At 42.1% G+C, this 20,665-nt stretch overlaps 1 protein-coding gene across 3 annotated transcripts in view; it reads left to right on the forward strand.

Annotated features, from left to right (window-relative positions):
- Positions 1–15,709, forward strand: part of daam2 (dishevelled associated activator of morphogenesis 2) — a 64,649-nt gene extending 48,940 nt beyond the window's left edge. Inside the window, exons 16-26 of one of the 3 annotated variants that reach the window (XM_070919998.1) lie at positions 1,353–1,382; positions 3,212–3,318; positions 4,252–4,336; positions 4,747–4,853; positions 5,775–5,863; positions 8,180–8,348; positions 9,140–9,247; positions 9,547–9,607; positions 10,000–10,131; positions 14,959–15,129; positions 15,259–15,709. In XM_070919998.1, coding sequence (XP_070776099.1) covers positions 1,353–1,382; positions 3,212–3,318; positions 4,252–4,336; positions 4,747–4,853; positions 5,775–5,863; positions 8,180–8,348; positions 9,140–9,247; positions 9,547–9,607; positions 10,000–10,131; positions 14,959–15,129; positions 15,259–15,471 — 1,272 coding nt within the window. In that variant the 3' untranslated portion in view covers positions 15,472–15,709. The remainder of the gene's footprint in view (positions 1–1,352; positions 1,383–3,211; positions 3,319–4,251; positions 4,337–4,746; positions 4,854–5,774; positions 5,864–8,179; positions 8,349–9,139; positions 9,248–9,546; positions 9,608–9,999; positions 10,132–14,958; positions 15,130–15,258) is intronic. The other 2 variants (XM_070919999.1, XM_070920000.1) reach the window with 2 other exon arrangements.
- The last annotated feature ends 4,956 nt before the right edge of the window (positions 15,710–20,665 follow it).

The following is a 20,665-nucleotide window of genomic DNA, read 5'->3' on the forward strand; positions in this document are numbered from 1 at the left end:
GTGGGATGGTATAAGAGGACTCTTGAGAGTGCCAGCTCCAGGCTAACATGAGCAGCTGTTCACTGCTGAATGCCTTTTATTGTAGAGATGCCACAGAGCTCAAGCTTTGCCATAGTATCTGCAGAACATTTGTGTGAAAACTGGGGGAAACCGGCCGGGTCTTCACAGGCTCGTGGGTCAGGCAAAAACAGAGGAGACAGTCAACTCCACTGAAGTCACGAGGTGTCACGATACAGGACACTTTTTACTGAAGTGAACGCACTGAAATAAAGAGGCAATTGACTAAACCAGGGACTAACTAATAGGATAATTGCAGTGTGCACGCCTTTGGGGCGATACCATACAGTACATAGCAATTACTTCCCTCTGTGCTACAAACTAATTACACACCACGTGTCATGTGATAATACTGTGCGCAGTTGCATAAATTGATATAATTTTTCTACCTCAAATGGGTTTAAGTGGAACGTTAATATGCTCCTATTAGTTTCTAGTAATCACTGTGTAAAGCAAGGTCTTTAAAGCTCAATGGAAGAACAATACTTCACTTCTACAGAGGCATTACCGTTGTTGAATTCCTTTTTATAATGCGTTTTACTGCCATGCTTAAAAGCCTTCTTGACAGCTAAAAGCACAACTTCTCTCTTCAGGCTTTTATTAAAGAGTAATGGGTCATTTGAGGTTGTTGCTGACAGTGATTCAGTGTGGGTGTTTATTTATACAGAGCAGGTTTTTATTGGCACACAGGCCAACGGTTGAATGCAGATTTCTATGGATGTAGCCACATAAAAACCCAATATCTTCCTGGCTTTGACAACTGGGTTCTATTTGGCAAGAGCCGGGTTCAATTCAACTGGACAATATTGCAATGTTTATCCACGGCATAATTACTTTTTTTTTTTTTTTTTTTAAAGCTTGTGCCACTGGTCTTTCTTTCCAAATGGGCTTTTGTTTACATTTGCCCTCTGTAGGATTACCACACTCATTTTTCATGGTCTTGTTTTTCCATGTCACGACAGATGTAGATGCAATCAAAAGAAGACATTATAACAGCCGTGACCTCGTTAAGAATACAGGAACCAAAATAGAATAGAGTTTCAATGCTTTTTCTGTTCACCTATGCAGCGCAGAGATATTTCAGACATTCAATATAGCCTTCACGAGCCCCTGATGACTTGGACGGTGGATTATTGTTGTTTTTCCTCACAGAGGGCTTCCCAGCTTCAGCTTGTAGTGTGCATAGTCATAGTTCTTTGCTCTAGCCACCACTTTTTTTTCTGCTTGAAATGCTAATCTTTGCATGTGTTTTCAATTTTTTTGTCTCTTTCTGCACTCTCCGACTGCCTGGGCAGGACCTACTCACTAACCAATCCTTCAAACAGGTGAGTTAAAGGTCTTCCAGCCTCTTTATCTCATTGTTACCTACCCTCACAGCTCTGTCACCTTCTCTTCTGCGATGCAGCAGCCAGCCAGAGAGAGGCCAGTTACTTGTATAATGAATGTGTTATTATGTGACTTGTCTCTGGTTGTAGGATGTGTACACAGTGCACAAGTGTTTGCTGCTGTTTTTCTTGAAAGAGTCTTGGCATGTATGAACCACTGCGCAAAGAACAGAGATTTACAGCTTCTTTCAGCTCATTGTTTAGTTGTTCATCCCACAACTTTACAGACGGACACTGTTAGCGACTAGCTGCTGAACATAGTGGAACATTTAGCAGCTGAAGAGCCAGATATTTCCCTCAAGAGATGGTAGAGACTAAAAATAGAGCTAAAAGGAGAGTAAATATTGGCACCAGAAACACGACTCCAAATGAATGCTAATGTTGCTCTGTGTCTGCTGAATGTGTAAACAGGCAACACCTTCACTATATCATCTCCATAAGGTGATAATATGTCAATGCACCACCAATTACTGCAGGTTTAAAGACATGATTTTCACCACTGTATGAAATAACATTGTAGAGCGTATAGCTAATGGAGGAAGGTGCATAGCTAGTTAGCTGTAGACTTGGATAGTTTCCCTTGGTGGAAGTTCAGAAAACACAAATTTAAACGCAGCATTAATCTTCATTATCATTGCCTTATTTTTCCTTTTCACTCCCATTTTCATCTTAGTTATCGTGTGGATTGCCATTATTACCATCATCATCTCTCATTGCCTTAATTGTCATAATTCATCATCATGAACTGAGCAGGAAAATCCTGAATTTAAATGCGGCCATTTGCACAAGAGAAAAAGAAACGGTTCAAACACCTGACCACATTTTGATCACGCCACTTAATAACTGTTGTAAAAGATGAAGGAGCTGGTCTCTAGTTACATTGGGTTGAGTGCACACGCTATACACAAGTTGGCAAAGTTGCCTTTAGCGCGTGGGCAGAGAGGGCTTTGGCAGGCGCAGTTAATGGGAGTTGTCCCCCTAACCCAGTGCCAACCTTGTTCTGCTGCAAGGCACCATGGGTCAACGCAGGCATGGAAAAACGACACTCTCTTTACAAGCCGCATCTGTTTTACATACGTCATAGCCAGCAACCTCAAAAAGGACGTTTTCTGGCAAGCTGGAAACCAGCGTGGACCATAAATAGAATGTGTTTAACATGCCGCCCCAAGCGGGCTTCTCAGACATGTATTCTTTCCCCTTGTGGATTTTTAATACTACATTTGTACTGTGAAGCTTACAGAATATCTGATTGGCCTGAACCAAGTTTTGAACAGTGTTTCCTGCTCCGGCATTAATTTGTGACTTTATTTTTATCTCCATAACTTTTTTTGATGCGTTGTCATATCCCACAATTAAGTGCAGGGTTTATCATTTTTAACATGACGCGCATTATGTCCTCTGAAAACTGATGCATGACACTTGACATTTGCAGTCAGTGGCTGCAGAAGCAGGTCAGGGAACTTGACCTGAGGCCAAGTGAAGTCTATAGCTAGAGTGCAACCTTTAGTCTGTGCTTGATATTGGCAGTGATCAAACTGCAACAACTGACTGTATCGTTGTGGAAGGTGTATGAAAAGTCTTTTCTTTTTAATATCTGCTCCAAATTAACACATTGTTAAATGCTTAGAAGGGGTCATGTCATCTCTCAACAAGATAAAGATGTCAAACAGATGTGAGGAGGAGACGTTTCACTGTGCAGGCTTTTTTGCCTTTTATATGAGCACGATGTTGCAAAGTTAATCTGGTTCTCTGTCTTTATCTTTCTGCAGAAAGAGACGGGCTCTATGGATGACATATATGTCAGCACGCGCAAGGTCAAAGAGCTGTCAGTCATCGACGGTAGACGTGCACAGAACTGTGTCATCCTGCTTTCAAAGTACGGGTCCCAGACAGAATTATTCATTACGCTACATTGTACCATCAGTAAACAACTAGTTATTATCTGTTAATTAGATTAGAGATGCCCTCAGCACAGGCTACTGTGAAATAAGTGACACTGCAGCCTTTGGGTCAGGGGCCAGAGCTGTAACTCAGCATGGAGCTGCCTGAGGCAGGTGCTTCTTATGTCTGCTACAGGAAATATGTTTTTAATGGACACACGGGGGACATCTGTCGTGTAATTGAATTACCTTCCACGCACTTTTTCCAAAAGGAAGAGCAAACTGAGTCATATGACAGACAGAAAGCATTTTCCAAGTGAGGATGCAAACATTTAATTACCATCAGTCTCCACATTGAGTCATATAGAGTAGATTAAGACACTTAAAAGGAACCCACTTCCCCCGAGGGCCTTTGAGCCTGTATAACTATATCTGAACCAGAATCAGTTGTCATCATTAAAGATCCACCCGACAATATGGTTACCTTTTGTATGTCTCCTAACAGCAATGATCCAAAGCCCTTTAGAGAATTTGAATTCTAACCCCCTTAACAGATCAATAAACAGACCTTTCTCTGTCTCTGTCTCTGCAGCCTGGTCCCTGAACTCCCTCTCGTGTCAATAGTAAATGACCTGAGGGTACAAACTAGACCCCAAATGGGGTCAGCAGTACGTCAATAAGGCTTTGGTGCACAGACTAACAATGCTGTTATTGATCACAACCCAGCACACTTAACCCTGATCAGATGCACTGAAAACAGCTGGCAGTGCTCCCGGGGTTTGACACCGGCCCAGACCAGTATTCAGAGTATTAGTGTCAGCCCACTCACAGTTTTCTGTGTCGTGTGTTTGTAATGTGGCAATTCATTCCATGTAATGAATGAATGTAATTAATACAGCTCTCAGTAAGTTATTTTCTTCCTTTTGCAGGTTAAAAATGAGCAATGAAGAGATCAAGAGGGCGATCCTAGAGATGGATGAGAGAGAGGAGCTAGCCAAAGATATGCTGGAGCAGGTGAGGCTCAGTAGAATTATGCAATATGATTGCTGGGTAGGTAAAAAAACAATGTGTATGGATTCGATTGATAGGGAAAGAAAATGTATATTGTTCAAAAAAAGGCTTCAGAGAGGTTTGATGTATCAGCAGTTTGCCCAGACAAAGGGACATTATAGATTTCAGTTATCTGTGACAAGGAAGCAAATGTTGGTGCCTGGATCTTTTTCAATTTATTTCAGTGTGTAGTTTTGTATTGATGAAGTTTTAGAGAGATTAACAAATATTACAGCTAAAGGAACAAAGCTAATCAGTATTGAAAATGAATACTGAATTTCCTGAAAAGGTTTGATACTATACATTTCAGTTGGCTGAGCGCCACAGACCGCTGCATTAGCATTTAGATTAACATTGTCCTTGCGTCTTTGCAGCTTCTGAAGTTTGTCCCAGAGAAAAGTGACATTGACCTCCTGGAGGAGCACAAACATGAGCTGGAGCGGATGGCCCGGGCTGATCGCTTCCTCTTTGAAATGAGCAGGTACGCAGGGCTACGTTATTGTATAGCAACATTTGTGTGTTAGACATCTGGTTTCTGTTGTCTGCTACTATTTTTTTCAATGCAGCCAAACCATCTGCAAAGCATGGAATTGCACAGATTTTATGTAAGGCAATATGTAGGACAGTGAGATTGTTGTGAGGAATATATGAGTATATTAGTTCCACAAAGGTGCGATAAAACAGGTGTGATATGTTTGCATCATGTAGAGTCTGACAGTCATTTGAAATGGAGAGATTTCCGTGCAGACAACGCACAGATTTCCGGCAGAATATCAAGACGTCAGCCAGTCAACCAGTAGATCCTAAAATATTGAAAAGCACAATTTCTGTTCAAAACGAATGAGCGAGGCTGCGATCAAGAAGTCTCAAAAATCAGGGTCATTCATCATTTAGCTGAGAAAAGAAGTCATGGACCCCCCGTCACATCAGAGAGTGGGGACGTTTTTAAATCGGTGCCTTTTTTTCTGCATTCCATCCCTTTCTTCAAGTCTGCACTGTTTGTACAAGATAATGAAACCTTTTCATTTCCTTTAGTGAAATATTACCCTGTCCACTTTCTTTCCCTTTGACCACATCTCCTTTGGTCTGAGGAATACATCTGGGATTTAGTTATTTCCTTTTTTTTTTTTCGCCATTTAATATGCCTGGACCCTCTTTGAAATTCCCACTCCCTCCCTCAGTGAACTTTTTGGCAAGTTTAACATACCCATTTGTCAACTCTCCAACTTGATGGGAGCCTATTGGATGATAAAAGGCCTGTGAAAACTGAGAGAGGGAGTTTGGTACGATTGGGTGACTCCTAGCTTTGAACTTACACACTACCCTGGAGACAAATGTAACTCACTTCCCTTTCTGTTGTTTTTCCCTTTTCTCCTCCTTTTACCTTTCCTCCCATCATCAGAATTGACCACTACCAGCAGAGGCTGCAGGCTCTGTTCTTTAAGAAGAAGTTTGCAGAACGTCTTGCAGAAATCAAGCCCAAGGTTGAAGGTAAGGACAAAGACATTGGAGGACACTAAAAGGCATAGAGCTTAGCTCTCAGTGATCGCTCATTTAAAGGATAAGGCTGCCAATATAATATATTTTTCTTCCATTTTTTCCATCCAGTTCCATTAAAAAGAAAATTAACAAGTGTTGTCTGACAAAGCCTGATGTGTTTTATTCCTCTGTGCCATAGAGCTCCATAGTTGTCCAAAAACTATTAAAACTATGTCAGTGAGCCACACTGTTACACTGGGTGACATGTTCATTGCCATGAACAGAAATATAAACTCGTGGCTGAAAATAGCCCCCAACAAATGCACTATTTTCTCCTGTTTAAGATTTACTAAACACTACAGTGTCCAGCTGTTTTAGGAACTGACTGAGCCTTTTTTTAAAGAATGAAACTATATATTTGTGAGCTGTTTTAAAGATTAACTTAAGTAGTAACCAATGGGCTTTGGGCAGAGTGCCGTGGACAGGGTAGAGCAGTCAGGGAGTATTGAGAAAACACCTTGGGCGTAATGCAGAACATTTACGTATTCTTATCTGGCATGAAAAGATCCTAAACCTTCCTAAAACTGAGAGTAAGTTTTTAGTTTCAGCATGGCGAGTACCACCTGTTGACAAGGAAGTGCACCTTTCTGAGATTTGATCATTTGCATAATCAGCGCCCCTAAGATTGCCATATAAGGCGGACTGTTCCGCTCTGGAAAGTTTTGTTCACAAAAATGTTACCAAAGACTAAAAATTTCACACAGCAAAACTTCAAGTCCTGCTGTCTGAAATCAGCAGACGAAAACATAACAATTTAGCAGTGCCAGTAGTTATATTAGGGGACCACTTTGTTTTTTCTAAACAGAAAATATTAATAGTACAGCTTTAACTTTTCAACTTTTTCTCCCAACACTGTTACACACAAATGGAGCGGAGGATTAAATTTGAAAGAACATGCTTGTGGGGGCGTACCACACTTAAGTGATTGTACGCGCTTAGAAGCAAAAAAAATAGTTTCAGGCACTAAAAATGTCATCAGCTTTGAACACTTTGACCAATGCTTTTCACAGTGACTTGTGAAATCCCTTCTTTGTGTTAAGTGTCCACGTGTGTGTGTGCATGGTGAGAGCGGGTGGCCAACTGTATTAGCCCACTGTTTTTTCCCTTCAAGCCAGCTTCCAGGTTACCAAGGAGGCTGTTTTGGAAAGCTGGCCCATGTTGAGAGGGGAGAGCCTCTCTCGTAAACACTGCAGCTCCCTTCAAAGACTTGGGGAAAAGGCTACCAATGAAGTCCGTAGACATGTGTGCGTGCACGTGTGTGCACACAGGCGCATCATGAGCTGAGCTGTCACAGTGTCAGTTTGAGCCGGAGCTACTTGAAAGACACTACTCTGCTGGCCTAAATGCCTTTCTCGGCTTTGATGAGCACGAGTGCTGACTGACAGCACAGCCCCGTGTGTGCTGTAGCTTTATTTGTCAGTCTATCCACTCTCATCTGAGATCAAACCAAATGGTTCTTCCGACATACATTACTGGCTGCCAGGAATGGAAAGAGAGTACCAGCAGAAGAATAATCCTGTGAGTTTGAGTCAAGCCTCCAGAATCTTTTGTTGTTGGATCCAAACATTCCCAGACCACACTGTTCATCGATGCCCGTAATAAAGTTCTCATCCCCTTTTATTATTCATGTTACTTTGTCATATACTCGAGATGAGACTATATTTCCCTGGACCACCCAGCATGTTCAATAGAAGCATTTCAGAAGACAGTGCAGTGGGCCGCCAGCAGAACACTGTCAGCAGAGCCAGAAGAATGGTTCCCATGCTGTATCGCAGCAGACAGAACTGTAACAATAACAATATGGAATTTGTTAATGATTTTCACATTCACACTGAGGTTTCCTCTGTGGAGGGGGGGAACCACCTGCACTTTGCCAGACGAGCCTGTTCTCAGAGGGAAAGAAACGGACAGCATGGGGTTGTTAGGAATATTCCCTTCCCCCCGCTGTTCTATAGATGGATGGAAGGACTTGATGGGTTTCCCCACTGAGCTGCCCAGTTGTGGGGAATATTGATCAATCATCATGAAGGATGTTAAAAATGAAGGCAAGGATGAGAACCTACAGTTGAGACTTTAGTTTGCATGTGTGTCCATGGCGGCTGAGTAGAGAAACAGAATGGAAGGGAATGGAAAGAGGCCAGTTCATTATGTAATATAAAGGTGATGCACTAAACAAAGTGCGCATGTATCAATCACCAACTATATGATCTCTCCAGCTGCTTCTCTCTCTCTCTCTCTGTCTCTCTCTCTCTCTCCATTTTCCTCCAGCCATCCTGAACGCGTCCAAGGAGGTGGTCCGGAGCAACAGGCTGACTCAGATCCTGGAGGTGGTGCTGGCCTTCGGCAACTTCATGAACAAGGGCCAGAGAGGCAACGCCTTCGGCTTCAAAGTCTCCAGCCTCAACAAGATCGCTGACACCAAGTCCAGCATAGACAGGTAGGCTGGGGGTCTACCTGTCTATGCTGGACTCATAATTTAGTGCAAATGGGAATCAACAGATGTCACACACATGCTGCTGTGCTACTTACTCTTCCCAGTGCTAGTTTCTCAGTTTCTCCCATGTCTGTTGTAGATTAATGTCCACACATTTGTTCACAATCCATATAAAAATGTGCCCCTTAGATCTCATACTCATCAACTTCAGTATCAAAGTTAGTGCAGCTGATTGTTTTTCTGTACATACATTACATGTTTACAGTGCCTTTAAATTGTTAAAATTCAAACATATTGGGCTTAGGCAAACCACACTTGACTTTGTCATTTTCCATTTCCTGTTTGTATCACTCAAAGCATGGTGGGAACTAGTGCCCAAAACAAAATGATCCCAAATGGAACTAAGAAAAAAATAAGGGAGCGACAACATCCATCGAAATAATAGTATGTTAATATAATAATATCCCTTTATTCTTCTTAATCAGTTCATAGACAGGTACTTCCTGTGTTATGGATTGGTTTGGACACCCAGACATTATGCATAATGCTTTTTTAAAATAAAACCACGTCATAGAGTAAGCATTTCTAAGCAACTTCTCATGATAATAACAATATATGGCATGTAATGACTAAGCCTGTTAATAAAGTAATTAAAACTGAGCAAAACAGCCTAGGATTAAAGGGTTAAAGAAAAATATTGAAGATGATCCTGTATAATAAGCAGCACTACAGGAAGTAGTGTTTCCTGGATTACTTTTGCTTTAAAACTTTTGTGTTCACTTGTGATTCAACAGGAACATCACCATGTTGCACTACCTGATCATGATCTTTGAGAAGAACTACCCTGACACGCTGCACATCCAGCAAGACCTCAGCAGTGTACCAGAGGCTGCCAAAGTCAAGTGAGTGCACAACATTTCACCGGGAAAAGACTTCTTCACCATAGCTATGCGTCTTTATTATAGCAGAGAGACTCTCAAGTGCATGTGGTTTAAAGTACTGCAGTGCCTTGGGTAAAAAAATGCTCTGCAAGATATATGGTTAGTAAGTGATTATAATGAAGTTCTTTTCTACCACAGATTTGGACTTTTTGAGACTTTCAAAAGTAATTGACAACACAAATTGTCCCCCAAAAGTTGGAAAGTGCAGTACTAGTTAGTAGGCAAAGATTCATCTCTTTTATTTTTCTTTCTTTCACTAGTTTGTCGGAGTTGGAAAAAGAGGTGCACAATATGAAAAGTGGACTGAAGGCTCTAGAGGCGGTGAGTTGTTGTGCATTTGTGTCACGTTCCCTCCCATTGGTTCTTCTCCTGTCTGTAATTACGTTTCCGAGCATGGCAGAGATGGACAGCAGGGTGAGGTGTTTAAATGCTGGTAATGTTCCATGCTGACATGGAACGGCAAATGTCACTTTTGAGGCCACACACAGAAAAAAGGGCTTATGTGCACGCACACACACATATTACACTTCACAGAGATCTACTGAGGAACTTTAAAATCCTCACCATGCATCACATGTTCTTCCCTTGGCTTAAAGGAAAAATCACTGATCACTTCCTCTGTCTGAGTATGTGAAGCACACAACAACCTCATAACTTGACTGATTTTCTTTTTGAAAGTCACACATCTCTCATCGGTTTTACCCCCCCTCCAGGAGCTGCACTACCAGCAGAGCAGGACGAGGGAACGTGGGGACAAGTTTGTGGCTGTGATCGGTGACTTCATCACTGTGGCCGGCTTCAGCTTCTCTGAACTGGAGGACCAGCTGAGTGAAGCCAAGGACAAGGTAGCTAACTACACAGCCTCTCAGTTGTACAGGGAACAGTGTATGTGAACATGAGAGGAGGTCATACTGCCAGTTCATATGTCCATGTGGGCTCTGATGCATCCTTTGCTAGTTGTCCTCACTGCCAAACCTTCATGTCAGACAGAAGACGAGGGAGGAAGAAAGAGACAAAATACTGACGGGAGAAACCATGAAACCTCTGTGTATCCCTCTTAGTCCAGTGTGATGACTTCAGCAGCTCCGGGGGAAACCCAGAATTGAAAGATTACCATGGATTCCCCTCTCATCCTCCCTTTGTGTCTGTCTCTTTGAGTTATTGTGTTAAATCCACACAGTCCTTCTTTGTACAACAGGGACACATGGCCTTTTGAACCCTGCTGGCTCATGCATTGATGTGTAGTAGGACATATATTAGCTGAATGAAGCTTCTAAATCTTGCAGACTGCATTCAGTCATTACATTAGCACAGATATTACATTCTACTGTATCATGACGCTTGTCTCTTTCCAAAAAAATTGACGTAATGAAGCTAAATGCCCAAATTGCTTAAATTCTCTAAAGGATCAACAGATTGTGAGAGAGACAGAGAGAAAGAAAGGAGGAAGGGCCCTTGGGTGTCATTTAGAGCCTCCCCTCTACTTAATTATTTGTTCAAGGAGGAGGTCAGTAAAAAATTGGAGGGAAAACGGGCCAGTTTGGGACGTCATGGGAAAAGAACGGGAGGAGCAAGGCACCACTTTCTGCTGGAAAACAAAAGAACCTGTGTTCACCGGCCCAGACTCTAAATACACACTTTTCCTAACGTGTGTGTGGTTGGTGAGTGGGGAGTCTGACGCATTAACTCAGTGCTCGTCAAGGCTCTCTGACGGTCTGTTAGGTTTCCAGTGGAATACAAATATGGAAGTGTGGGTGTGCGATCTGCGTTTCGGTCTTAAGAGGGTTGAGGAGGACGACTAAACAGAGCAGGCAGTCCAGTGAGGTTCATAAAGCTCCATGGCAACATGTGTGTGTGTGTGTGTGTGTGTGTGTGTGTGTGTGTGTGTGTGTGTGTGTGTGTCTACGAGAGAGAGACACACACAACCTCGCCAGACACTTCTACATACATTACAAAGGATTACAGTGGTCCAAGGTCATGTGGGTTATTGGGACAGAGGTTTCCAGAGGAGAGAAGGGATTTTCCTCTTATCCACAGAGATTGGTTGGCTTTATCCTCAACAGCACATCCACACACTCACAGACAATACAGTGCAATATTCAGTCTCTATCCAAGAACAAAACAAAAATGCAGAGCTGGGAGTGCTTCAGGATATTCCATCGCCACATACTGTTGGAAAGGGGAAATGTTAAGATAAAAGACAGAGTTAAGGCACTAATGTGAATTTGACTAATAAGACCTTTAGTAGAAGGGTTGGAACAATAAAAAATGCACTTTTATTATTGCCCAAGTTATGTTATCGTTGCAGGATCATGCAATTGTAATTGCAGACTGATTTGAAGAGCGTGAATGGATACCACACAGCAGTGATGTCATTTTGACAAAAATAATAGCAGGCATAATGATGGATCACCTGTCACAAGCAAGTTGATCTTTCAGCTAGATGCTAACATGCTCACAACGGCAATGGTAACATGCTGATGTTTAGCAGGTGTAATGTTTACCACGTACACCATTTGCTAATCAACACTAAATGCAAAGTACAGCCGAGGATGATGGGAATTTGGTCATAAACTTAAGTATTGCACAAATTGAACTTTGGACCTGATGATGGTGCTTAAGGAAAAATCAGGGCATCGCTAAGCTTATTACAAATCATCCTGAGGGGGACATGATATCAATACCAAACACCCATCAACCAACCATGTTCCTTCCCAAGAGCCCGTTTGCTTTTGAAAATACTTTGTGGAAGTATATGTGAGTGGTAGTAAATGGGCAAAAATGTGTCTCCATGCTTTGTGCAATGAATGGATCAAAGCTATGTAACACAGTTGAAAGACCCCGTTATACATACAGGTGCATCTAACCAAAGCTCTGCAGAACCTGACTTCCCTTCACTAGCTCTGCGCCAATTTCCAAAACTTATTTCCCACTTCCCCACTTTTTTGAACCTAGCACCTCACAGCTGCTAATCCATAATACTTTAACTGTTACGCCATCACTCTACTTTTTTCCTTCCTGCACTTTAGAAGTTGGCACAGCACAACTGGCAGACTGGTATGGTGGAGGGAGGGGACGGGGGGCAGTTCCAGGGTGCTAGCTACAAACTGAGGGACTATTGAAAGACGAGGCTCATGTCGTCTGTATTAGTGTCCATGGTGGGTGAGGGATCAGATGAAATCACAAGCAACAATAAGACCATATTGATTCTCTGAGGACATCCCTGTCTTTCTGTACAAGTTCTCTGTGCTGGATAACAAATGATGTGCTTCATGTTGTTTGTAAATAGATGCAGTTTAGTTCATTAGGTTTCCCTTGAGTGCATTTGCATAGCGAGTTCTCACACGCAGAGCCGTCACAATGCCTCTGCATAATTGGCAGGATTTAAGCAGTGGTTGAGGAGAAGGGGCCAAGCGAGACCAAATCCACGATGTGTTAACCAGAGCTAATCTGAAACAGCCTGTAAAAAAAACCTGTGGACTTTTAACAACTTTAAAACAAAGTGCTTGACGATGTTTTCGGTCGACATCCATGATAAACAAATATTATGAATACGAATTTGAACGCAAACGGCAGGGCGTATTGATACTGTATCAAGAATGCAAAAAGATGATTATCCTCTCACAGAGCGCGTGCGTTTGTCTGTGTGAGATGAGCTAAATCTGTGTGACTTCACATTCTCCATTTATCTGTGTGTGTGTGTGTGTGTGCGCGTGTGTTTACTCATTTAGCACAGACCCGAGGGGACGAGAGGAAACAGATTTGACCAGACACATAATTACAGGAGGGAGAGGGATGATGGTGGGGGTTGCCATGGTGACCAGCCCATAATGACAGGATGATTGTGCATCCTCACAAAAGAGCGAGCTCCAACTCCTTCATATAACAACACTAGAGGCACATACAGTATCCTATAAACTAGAGTGACACGATGTTTTCTGTCACTTCACTCAAGCATATGATATGAATAGAACAGAGTAGCACAGTACCGACTGCTGCTTTCCAACAAAGTCATATGCCAGCACAGTTATTTACTTGTGAGTATATATAATATGTTATCACAATCAATAACTGATGGGCTCTAAATCGACAGAGTTCCACTGTGCCTATATTATTGTTACACTTGTGGAATCAAAACCTTTCAATGTGCCAAAACAAAAAATAAATAACAAACAGTGACCAAATAAAGTGTCCAGTAGGGGGTGCGTGCGTTAATGTAACGCAGGGGGGGACAGGGGCGGTGTACGTTAATATAACGTATAACTTGTGTTTGTGTTTGGGGGGGGGGGGTGATCAGTGCAAGTCTTTGGCCGTGTTCGTCAGTTATGAGGTAGTTGTACATTGCTTGATATACATATACCTCTTTATTTAATGTACTTTACATATTATTTACAAAAATGTTTATCTTGCTTCAGTGTAAGAAAAAAAAACTCTGAGCGTGGTCTGCTCTATAAGTACTTTTTCTTTTGATACTTTAGAGCTGCACCAATCAATCTTTTATGTAAAGAATGCTACAAATGACTGTGCGAGGTGAAAAGAGGTCACACGTGGTGACAAACCTACAGAGAATGATCAACCAACTCTGTAGTTCCTCTCAGCTCTACTGACTTTAAAAAGAATACATTTTTGAGCATTGTTTCGGTTTTATGGCCCACCAACTGCAGCAGGCAGCGAACAATTTGTCAACGTTGTGTTTTCAGCTTGTTCTGCTGCCCCCAAGTGGCCAAAAGAAATGAATGCAGTTTGAAATACATTTAGCTGAAAACACTTTTGTTCTATTACTTAATTACAAGCAAAAGCCCTGCTGTCAAAATTTTACGCTGTCATATTGCTGTCTTAACTGAAGGATCTAAATACTTCCTCCACCACTGCTTTCATTTGTCATGTGTGTTTGTCACAACACTCACAACCTGCAGCTTCTTTTAGAGATACTCTATAGTTAAGTTGTGTTGTGTCGAGTTGAAAAACTGCATGTGAAATGTTTATTTCCTGATACAAGTATAATCACAATTAATAATCATGCACAGAAATAAAAGAAAATCTGTATTCTAGTTTTTCCAGAATTGTGCAGCCACACAGGTATGGAGTTGTGATCCTGAAGTCTTGATCTGCTCTTCAGAAACGACTGAGTCTGTCCTGTATGCAGCAGTAATATTGTACTTCAAGTATCACATGATGTTTAAGGATATTGGCTGGGCCTTGCTGTATTTTCTGCTGAATGTTGCAGTAAAATGCTGTGTGTGTGTGTGTGTGTGTGTGTGTGTGTGTGTGTGTGTGTGTGTGTGTGTGTGTGTGTGTGTGTGTGGGAAGGTAGAGTAGGTTTGGCAACAAGCATTGTCCTGGCACAGAGCTCTGGACAGCTTGGACTGAACAGGGTGGACATACGGTGGTCAAATCATGCAGTCATTCTCCCGCCTTGTGTGTGATTATGTGTGTTTGTGTGTGTGTGTGTGTGTGTGTATGCAGGCTCACATGTGCCATTCATTACAAGAACAAACTATGAGAGATCTGGGCCATAGCAGAGGATGCAGTGCATGCAATAAAGCATTTGGTTTTGGTGTATGTCAGCCATGTCCATGTTTATCCACCAAAAGCTGTGTACAGGCCAGCCTTTTAGTCACCTCCTATCAACGTGTTGAAATGATATACTGTACATGGTTATGTGGTTGCAGTTTACCAAATCTCTGAAGCACTTTGGGGAGGAAGAGAGGAGGATGCAGCCCGATGAGTTCTTCGGGATCTTCGATACCTTCTTGCAGTCGTTCAGCGAAGCGCGGCAAGACCTGGAGAACATGCAGCGACGTAAAGATGAGGAGGAGAGGAGGGCACGAATGGAGGCCATGGTGAGACACACATTTAGAGAACAAACCCTGGGACGGCAATGGTTTGTTTTATTTTGTAGCCAAAGAAAGAATTGACCCCCCCCCCCCATTTCTGTCTCTGTTCCATAACTTCCTGTCTCCATTTTCCAGCTGAAGGAGCAGAGGGAGCGGGAAAGGCGGGCCAAGAAGAGCGGGGCCTCGGACGAGGTCGGCGGGGAGTTTGACGACCTGGTGTCGGCGTTGCGTTCCGGTGAGGTCTTTGACAAGGACCTGAACAAATTCAAGCGTAACCGCAAGCGCTCCGTCAACCAGCTGGTGGAGGGTGGGGGCCGCGAACGAGCAGTCACTAAGGTCAACTACTAGGCCGGGAAAAGGAAGGAAAAAAAAACACTAGACACCTAAATTCTGCCGTGGCGTAGATCTCTGAACACCTTTAGTCCAGGTCCCCGAACGGTGACCATTGGAGAGGATGTAAATAACGGCTGAACTAGACATGTATGGACAGCCACGCCGTTTTGAAGGATGCAACACTCTCCTCTGATTGGTCTTGTAAAGCTATTTCCAACCCGTTTGTCCTGGGCGTTATGGTCTCCTGAGCTGGACGAAGGACAGTTGGGATCGATGGATGGACAGACAGACAGACAGACAGACAGACCACTGTGACACATTATCCCATATCTTTTGACCATATCCTTCTAACACTGTGCTCAAGCTTCCAGCTCTCCATCACCCGCTGTTTTTCACTGCTCTTTTTCTTCTCTCCTCACAAACCCGTCGCTGTTTCTCTATAAGTTCCTTGGTGCTGGAGCAGCCCGATCTTTTTGCTGCCTGGCTCTAAAACACACAGGACATTGGGATCCACCCCTCATACTGTACATAGATACGCGGCCAAGAGAAAGGGTTGGAAAAAGGACTTCAGGCAGATTAAAAAAAAAACAGAAAAAGAAGGTGGGAAGGGGGGACCAAGCCATACCCTCCACAGTCATGGTTGCTTCAAGTGTCCTCCAGAACAGAGACTTTTCAGCCACAGAGCAGGTGGATATTCATGAACTTCCTTTGCTGCAAAGAAGGGCGCGCAGTCAGCGAATCCCAGAATGCTTTGTCCATTCATCCCAATGGCCTCCTCCAGCACACGGCATTCCCAGGGAGGAACGTGCGTACATCCTGAGATGCAATTTCAGAGGATTACAGCTCTTCTCAAGGAAAAACAAAACAACTTCTCAGCTTGATCCACCTGACAAAACGATGACCGTGCCACAAGGGTCAAGCCTCACCTACACTCTTTAATGGTTTCAACATTGTTCTGGCATTAACCAGTGCCAAAGCAAAGAGAAAACAAATGTAAATGTATTAATACAAAACAATACTGCAATTAGGCGTTGATATATATTTATATTTAGATGCAGACAAGCTAATTGCAAAGATGTAGAGGTTTTTTTATGTTTTCATGGCATTTGGGGGTTTTGTACACGCAATGCATTATTTGTTGGTGTTGCAAGTTCACATTGCTGTTGAAGTGAATTTCTATACATTTTGCGCTTTATGTAAAAAAGACAATTACTTGTCCTTTTCACACCTGTACGTCTTGTTTGCACTGTAGCTCTTCTGACAAACGTCACACTCATAGGTCTCCACAAGCCGATCTACTGTGTCCTCGGGACACTTATCTATGACAAAGATAATGAAGGAATGCCATATATGAATTTAAACTTTAAGGCACAATCCGCAGTTAGTTTACAGTGCTCTCCCTGCTCAGCTGTCAGTGTGCATGGTTCACATCTAAAATCCAGACCATGTGGACTCTCAAGGATGCTGTATAGCAGTTCTCACTGGGCCTTCAGTGACTCTCGTCTATAGTATCTGTAGGATCTGTTCCTCTGGTGCTCTCTGGACAGAGCCATCAGTCCAGTTGAGAATTTCTCAAGTTAAACTAGAGCTTGATTACTCTGTTAGCAAGATTCAGGCTCATCATACTGTATTTCTGTGGGTTTTTATTTCAGTTGGCATTGTAATATCCGACCATGTGATGAGTCTGCAAAGTCAAGGAACAACAAAAAACACGTAAGGGTGTGGAAATTCTCATAGTGGCTTGATGCAAATATTTAGGGTTCTTTAATGGAAGACTTTGACAGCCTCGGAGAGCATCATAGAAAACAATCCTTGCTTCCATCTTTCCTCCCAGCTTGTCTCACACATTTGTTTACATACGTCTAGACCAGTCATAATAAGTAACCTGCATGACAAAGGCTGCAATGCAACATTTAGATCATCTTCTTGAGGATGGACATCCAGTAGCTTGCTACAGGACGTGCACCCACAGAGAGGGCTCTAACCCTGGGGTGAGGGCTCCGCTGTGGAAGGAGCCACTCCTGGTCAGATCTTGGGGAGATGAGGAGGTCATTTTGGGAGCTAAAATGAAAGGAAGGATCCCTTAAAAACAAGAATCATGTGCCACATATGAACACTCGTCATCAGATCAGCAGGTAGAGGGCAACACATGCATGATGTTCACATGGTATCATCCTGGTAATAATCCATTTTGTTCTTAGATAACCCATTTTAGTCATTCCATCTGCATGCGTGGTTACTACAGTACAGTATAGAGCCATAGGTGAGGTGTCCAGGAGTACAGTAGGAAGATTGGACTTGGTCTTTTTCAGAGCAAATCAAAAACTGGGAACACCCTGTGTTTAATCCCCTCTGTTAGCCCATTCATGCACGTTTCTTAATAATCCACAATTAGAAAAGGCAAAATAAATTTAATGGCTGGAATCTAGCTAAGCTTTTTCTTCACAGCTTCATGTTTTGGAATCTATCCTTATTATGCATAGATTGGTTGAGTTTGACAGGCCAAAGGATTTGCACAACAGTCTCTGGCTCAGTTTGTAAGGGATCAGAGTCAAGTGGTTGCTCTCATAGTAACACCGAGGGCTCATGTTGCAGTTCCTTTCTCCATTCCTCACATCGCATTAGAGACATTTTCCCAACGCACTTGACTCAGTAAGCACTTGGAGTATTGCAGTGCGTCATGAAGATCTCTGCTGTAGTAATGGCTATCCCAGTTAGTCTTTGTTCCTTCATCCTGCCAGCTTTTCTGGTCTTTAACACATTTTCGTTTTCACCTTTAAGTGCCTCTGACCCGGTTTTCACACTTGTACCATTCCTATTATTGTGCTTGTGCTGTGTTTGCTAGTGAAATGCAGCTGACATTTGGAATTGGACTAACTGGCGCCATCTTGTGGCTTCAGGCAATGCACTTTGTGTTAACGCCTGACATCACAAGCAGTCAGAAGCAGTGTTAACATGATATGGCACTTGACCACAGCTCTAGGCTCAGTAACTCGCCAGAGTCTCCTAAAATGAAGTCCAGCACGTGAACTTAAGTGTGGCTGGCATGTCATCAGAGAGGTTTGACCTGTTACCTGTACAGACAAAACCCTGCTCCCTTTTTTGCTAAATCTATTGAGAGATGATTTCACAGAGACACCTCATCCTACCAGTTTATTTCTTTAAGTTTTCCTCAAACTGAAGCAGGAGAGAAGCTGATGTTGAAAAGACGATGTGAGTGCAGAGAGGATCTTTGACTTCCCATGTCCCACACTTTAGAGATTAACTGGTAAACCAAATACATTAAAACGACACTTTGACAAATCTGAAAAGTCTATGACGTCCTAAGGGGAAAATAACATACGACTGCCTATTCCTTAACCAGCATCTCAAGTATATTTGAGCTATTCTATTTCCTAACTTCTGCTCCTTTGTCTTTCAGTTAATCAGAGTTAGTATATCAGACTTTGGCAGACCCTTTAAACTCTTAATCCTGAGCTTTAACCCGTATTGTAGTGCAGACTATTTACTGAGGGGTATTGCAACATTGTCAGTATTATTACATGTTTATGTTGTTACATGTTTGGATGTTTATTTGGCCATTGACTGGCTGATTTTGGAGTGTACAGATGGAAATCAGAGGAATGAAATTAGTAGCTTGTTCAATGCACTTTTATTATGGGACATTTCCATTCGCAGCGCCATTTTGAGGGCTTAGATTCCTCTAGAAATGAGAAGGGTGCAACGAAAGAGTGATGCAAAACAAAAAGCATGGTGTATAGAAGAAAGAGAGGAAAAGGGGCAAGTGAGGTTGAGGACTCCGGCTGGGCCGCTGGAAACGCATTAATAGTCAGTCTGTTGGATGGCAGAGATGGGATCTGTGGGGAGGTGACACTCGTACGTAACAGCAGAGCATTGAGTTTTAAACCCTCACCTGCCTGTGTCACCTGCTTTGGTGTGTAAAAGAAAAGGGGGGGAATGTTTTCTGAACCCAACCACGTTTCTGTCAAATCATGCATTTGGCGTCGACCTGCATGCCTGAAGAAGAGTGCACCAAGTGTGATGTGTTGACCTCAACCTTTAATAGATAATTGCTTGCAATATGGAACACACCTGTTACACCACAGTTTGTACTGCCCGAGAGGAGGTTCACCCAGTTTTAGAGGTTGTATAATTGTGAGGAGTCAGTATTTTTATGGTTGGAAAAAAAATGTCCTCCACCGAAAGATGTACAGTTGGAAAAAAAAAAAAGCATTTTGTACACCATTCTTGATGTTTGAGATAAGATTTAAAAAAAAAAAAAAGATTAAAACATTGAGGAATGTTCCATTTTCCTGTAAATTGTACCTCTATTTATTTGCCTTATTTAGTTTGCTATATTTTGTATGTACACACAGCATTACAACAAAAATGTTATATTAAAAATATGAATAATTCAACTGTGGTCCGTGTATGATGGATAGTTTTGAGACTTGTATAAGAATGAGATTTTTTGATTTTTTTCATTTCTATAATTTTATTTTTGTTTTGTATTTTTTTCTCACCCTGTGTCTTTTGTAGGGTTACAATAAACTTTTGTCCCTTACAACTGATTGTTTACTCTCTTCTTCAGAATGATCAGTTTTATTATTGACGAGGTGAATAATGGTGCACTGACACAGAAAGGACTGAGGGAGGCGTGCTCACGCAGGAAAGGATTTACAGATGAGGAAAGAGAGACGCATGACAAGGTGGATTTTGTGCCATACAGAATATTAAGGACAAGAGAAAACATGCTCTACAGTACAGTATACATCAAGTGTAGTGTAGAGAGCAAAGAGTGACATGCATACGGATGGTGATCTGTGATATTTCTAACATGAAATAATAAAGCAGGAAGAAGGAAGTATTCAGATCCTTTACTTAAGTAAAAGTATCAATACCACAATGTAGAAAAACTCCATCACAAGTAACAGTCCTGCAAACAAAATACTTACCCTTAACTATCCATTGTTAATATAAAATATTGATTAGTGTAGCTTTAATAATGTGAATACAGTAGACACATGTTCTTTAGTTGCAAATGGAGATGTAGCTTACTATCAACACAGAAAATCCATTGAACATATGATTACTATTTGGATATAATATTAGAGAAGAATATATTGTTATTATAGATATATTATGATTAATATATTGAGATTTGATTAGAAATTATTACAAAAGTCCTGTCTTCATTGAACTCCTTCTG

The sequence above is a fragment of the Enoplosus armatus genome, chromosome 15, assembly GCF_043641665.1.
Source record: "Enoplosus armatus isolate fEnoArm2 chromosome 15, fEnoArm2.hap1, whole genome shotgun sequence".
Classification (NCBI taxonomy): Eukaryota; Metazoa; Chordata; class Actinopteri; order Centrarchiformes; family Enoplosidae; genus Enoplosus; species Enoplosus armatus.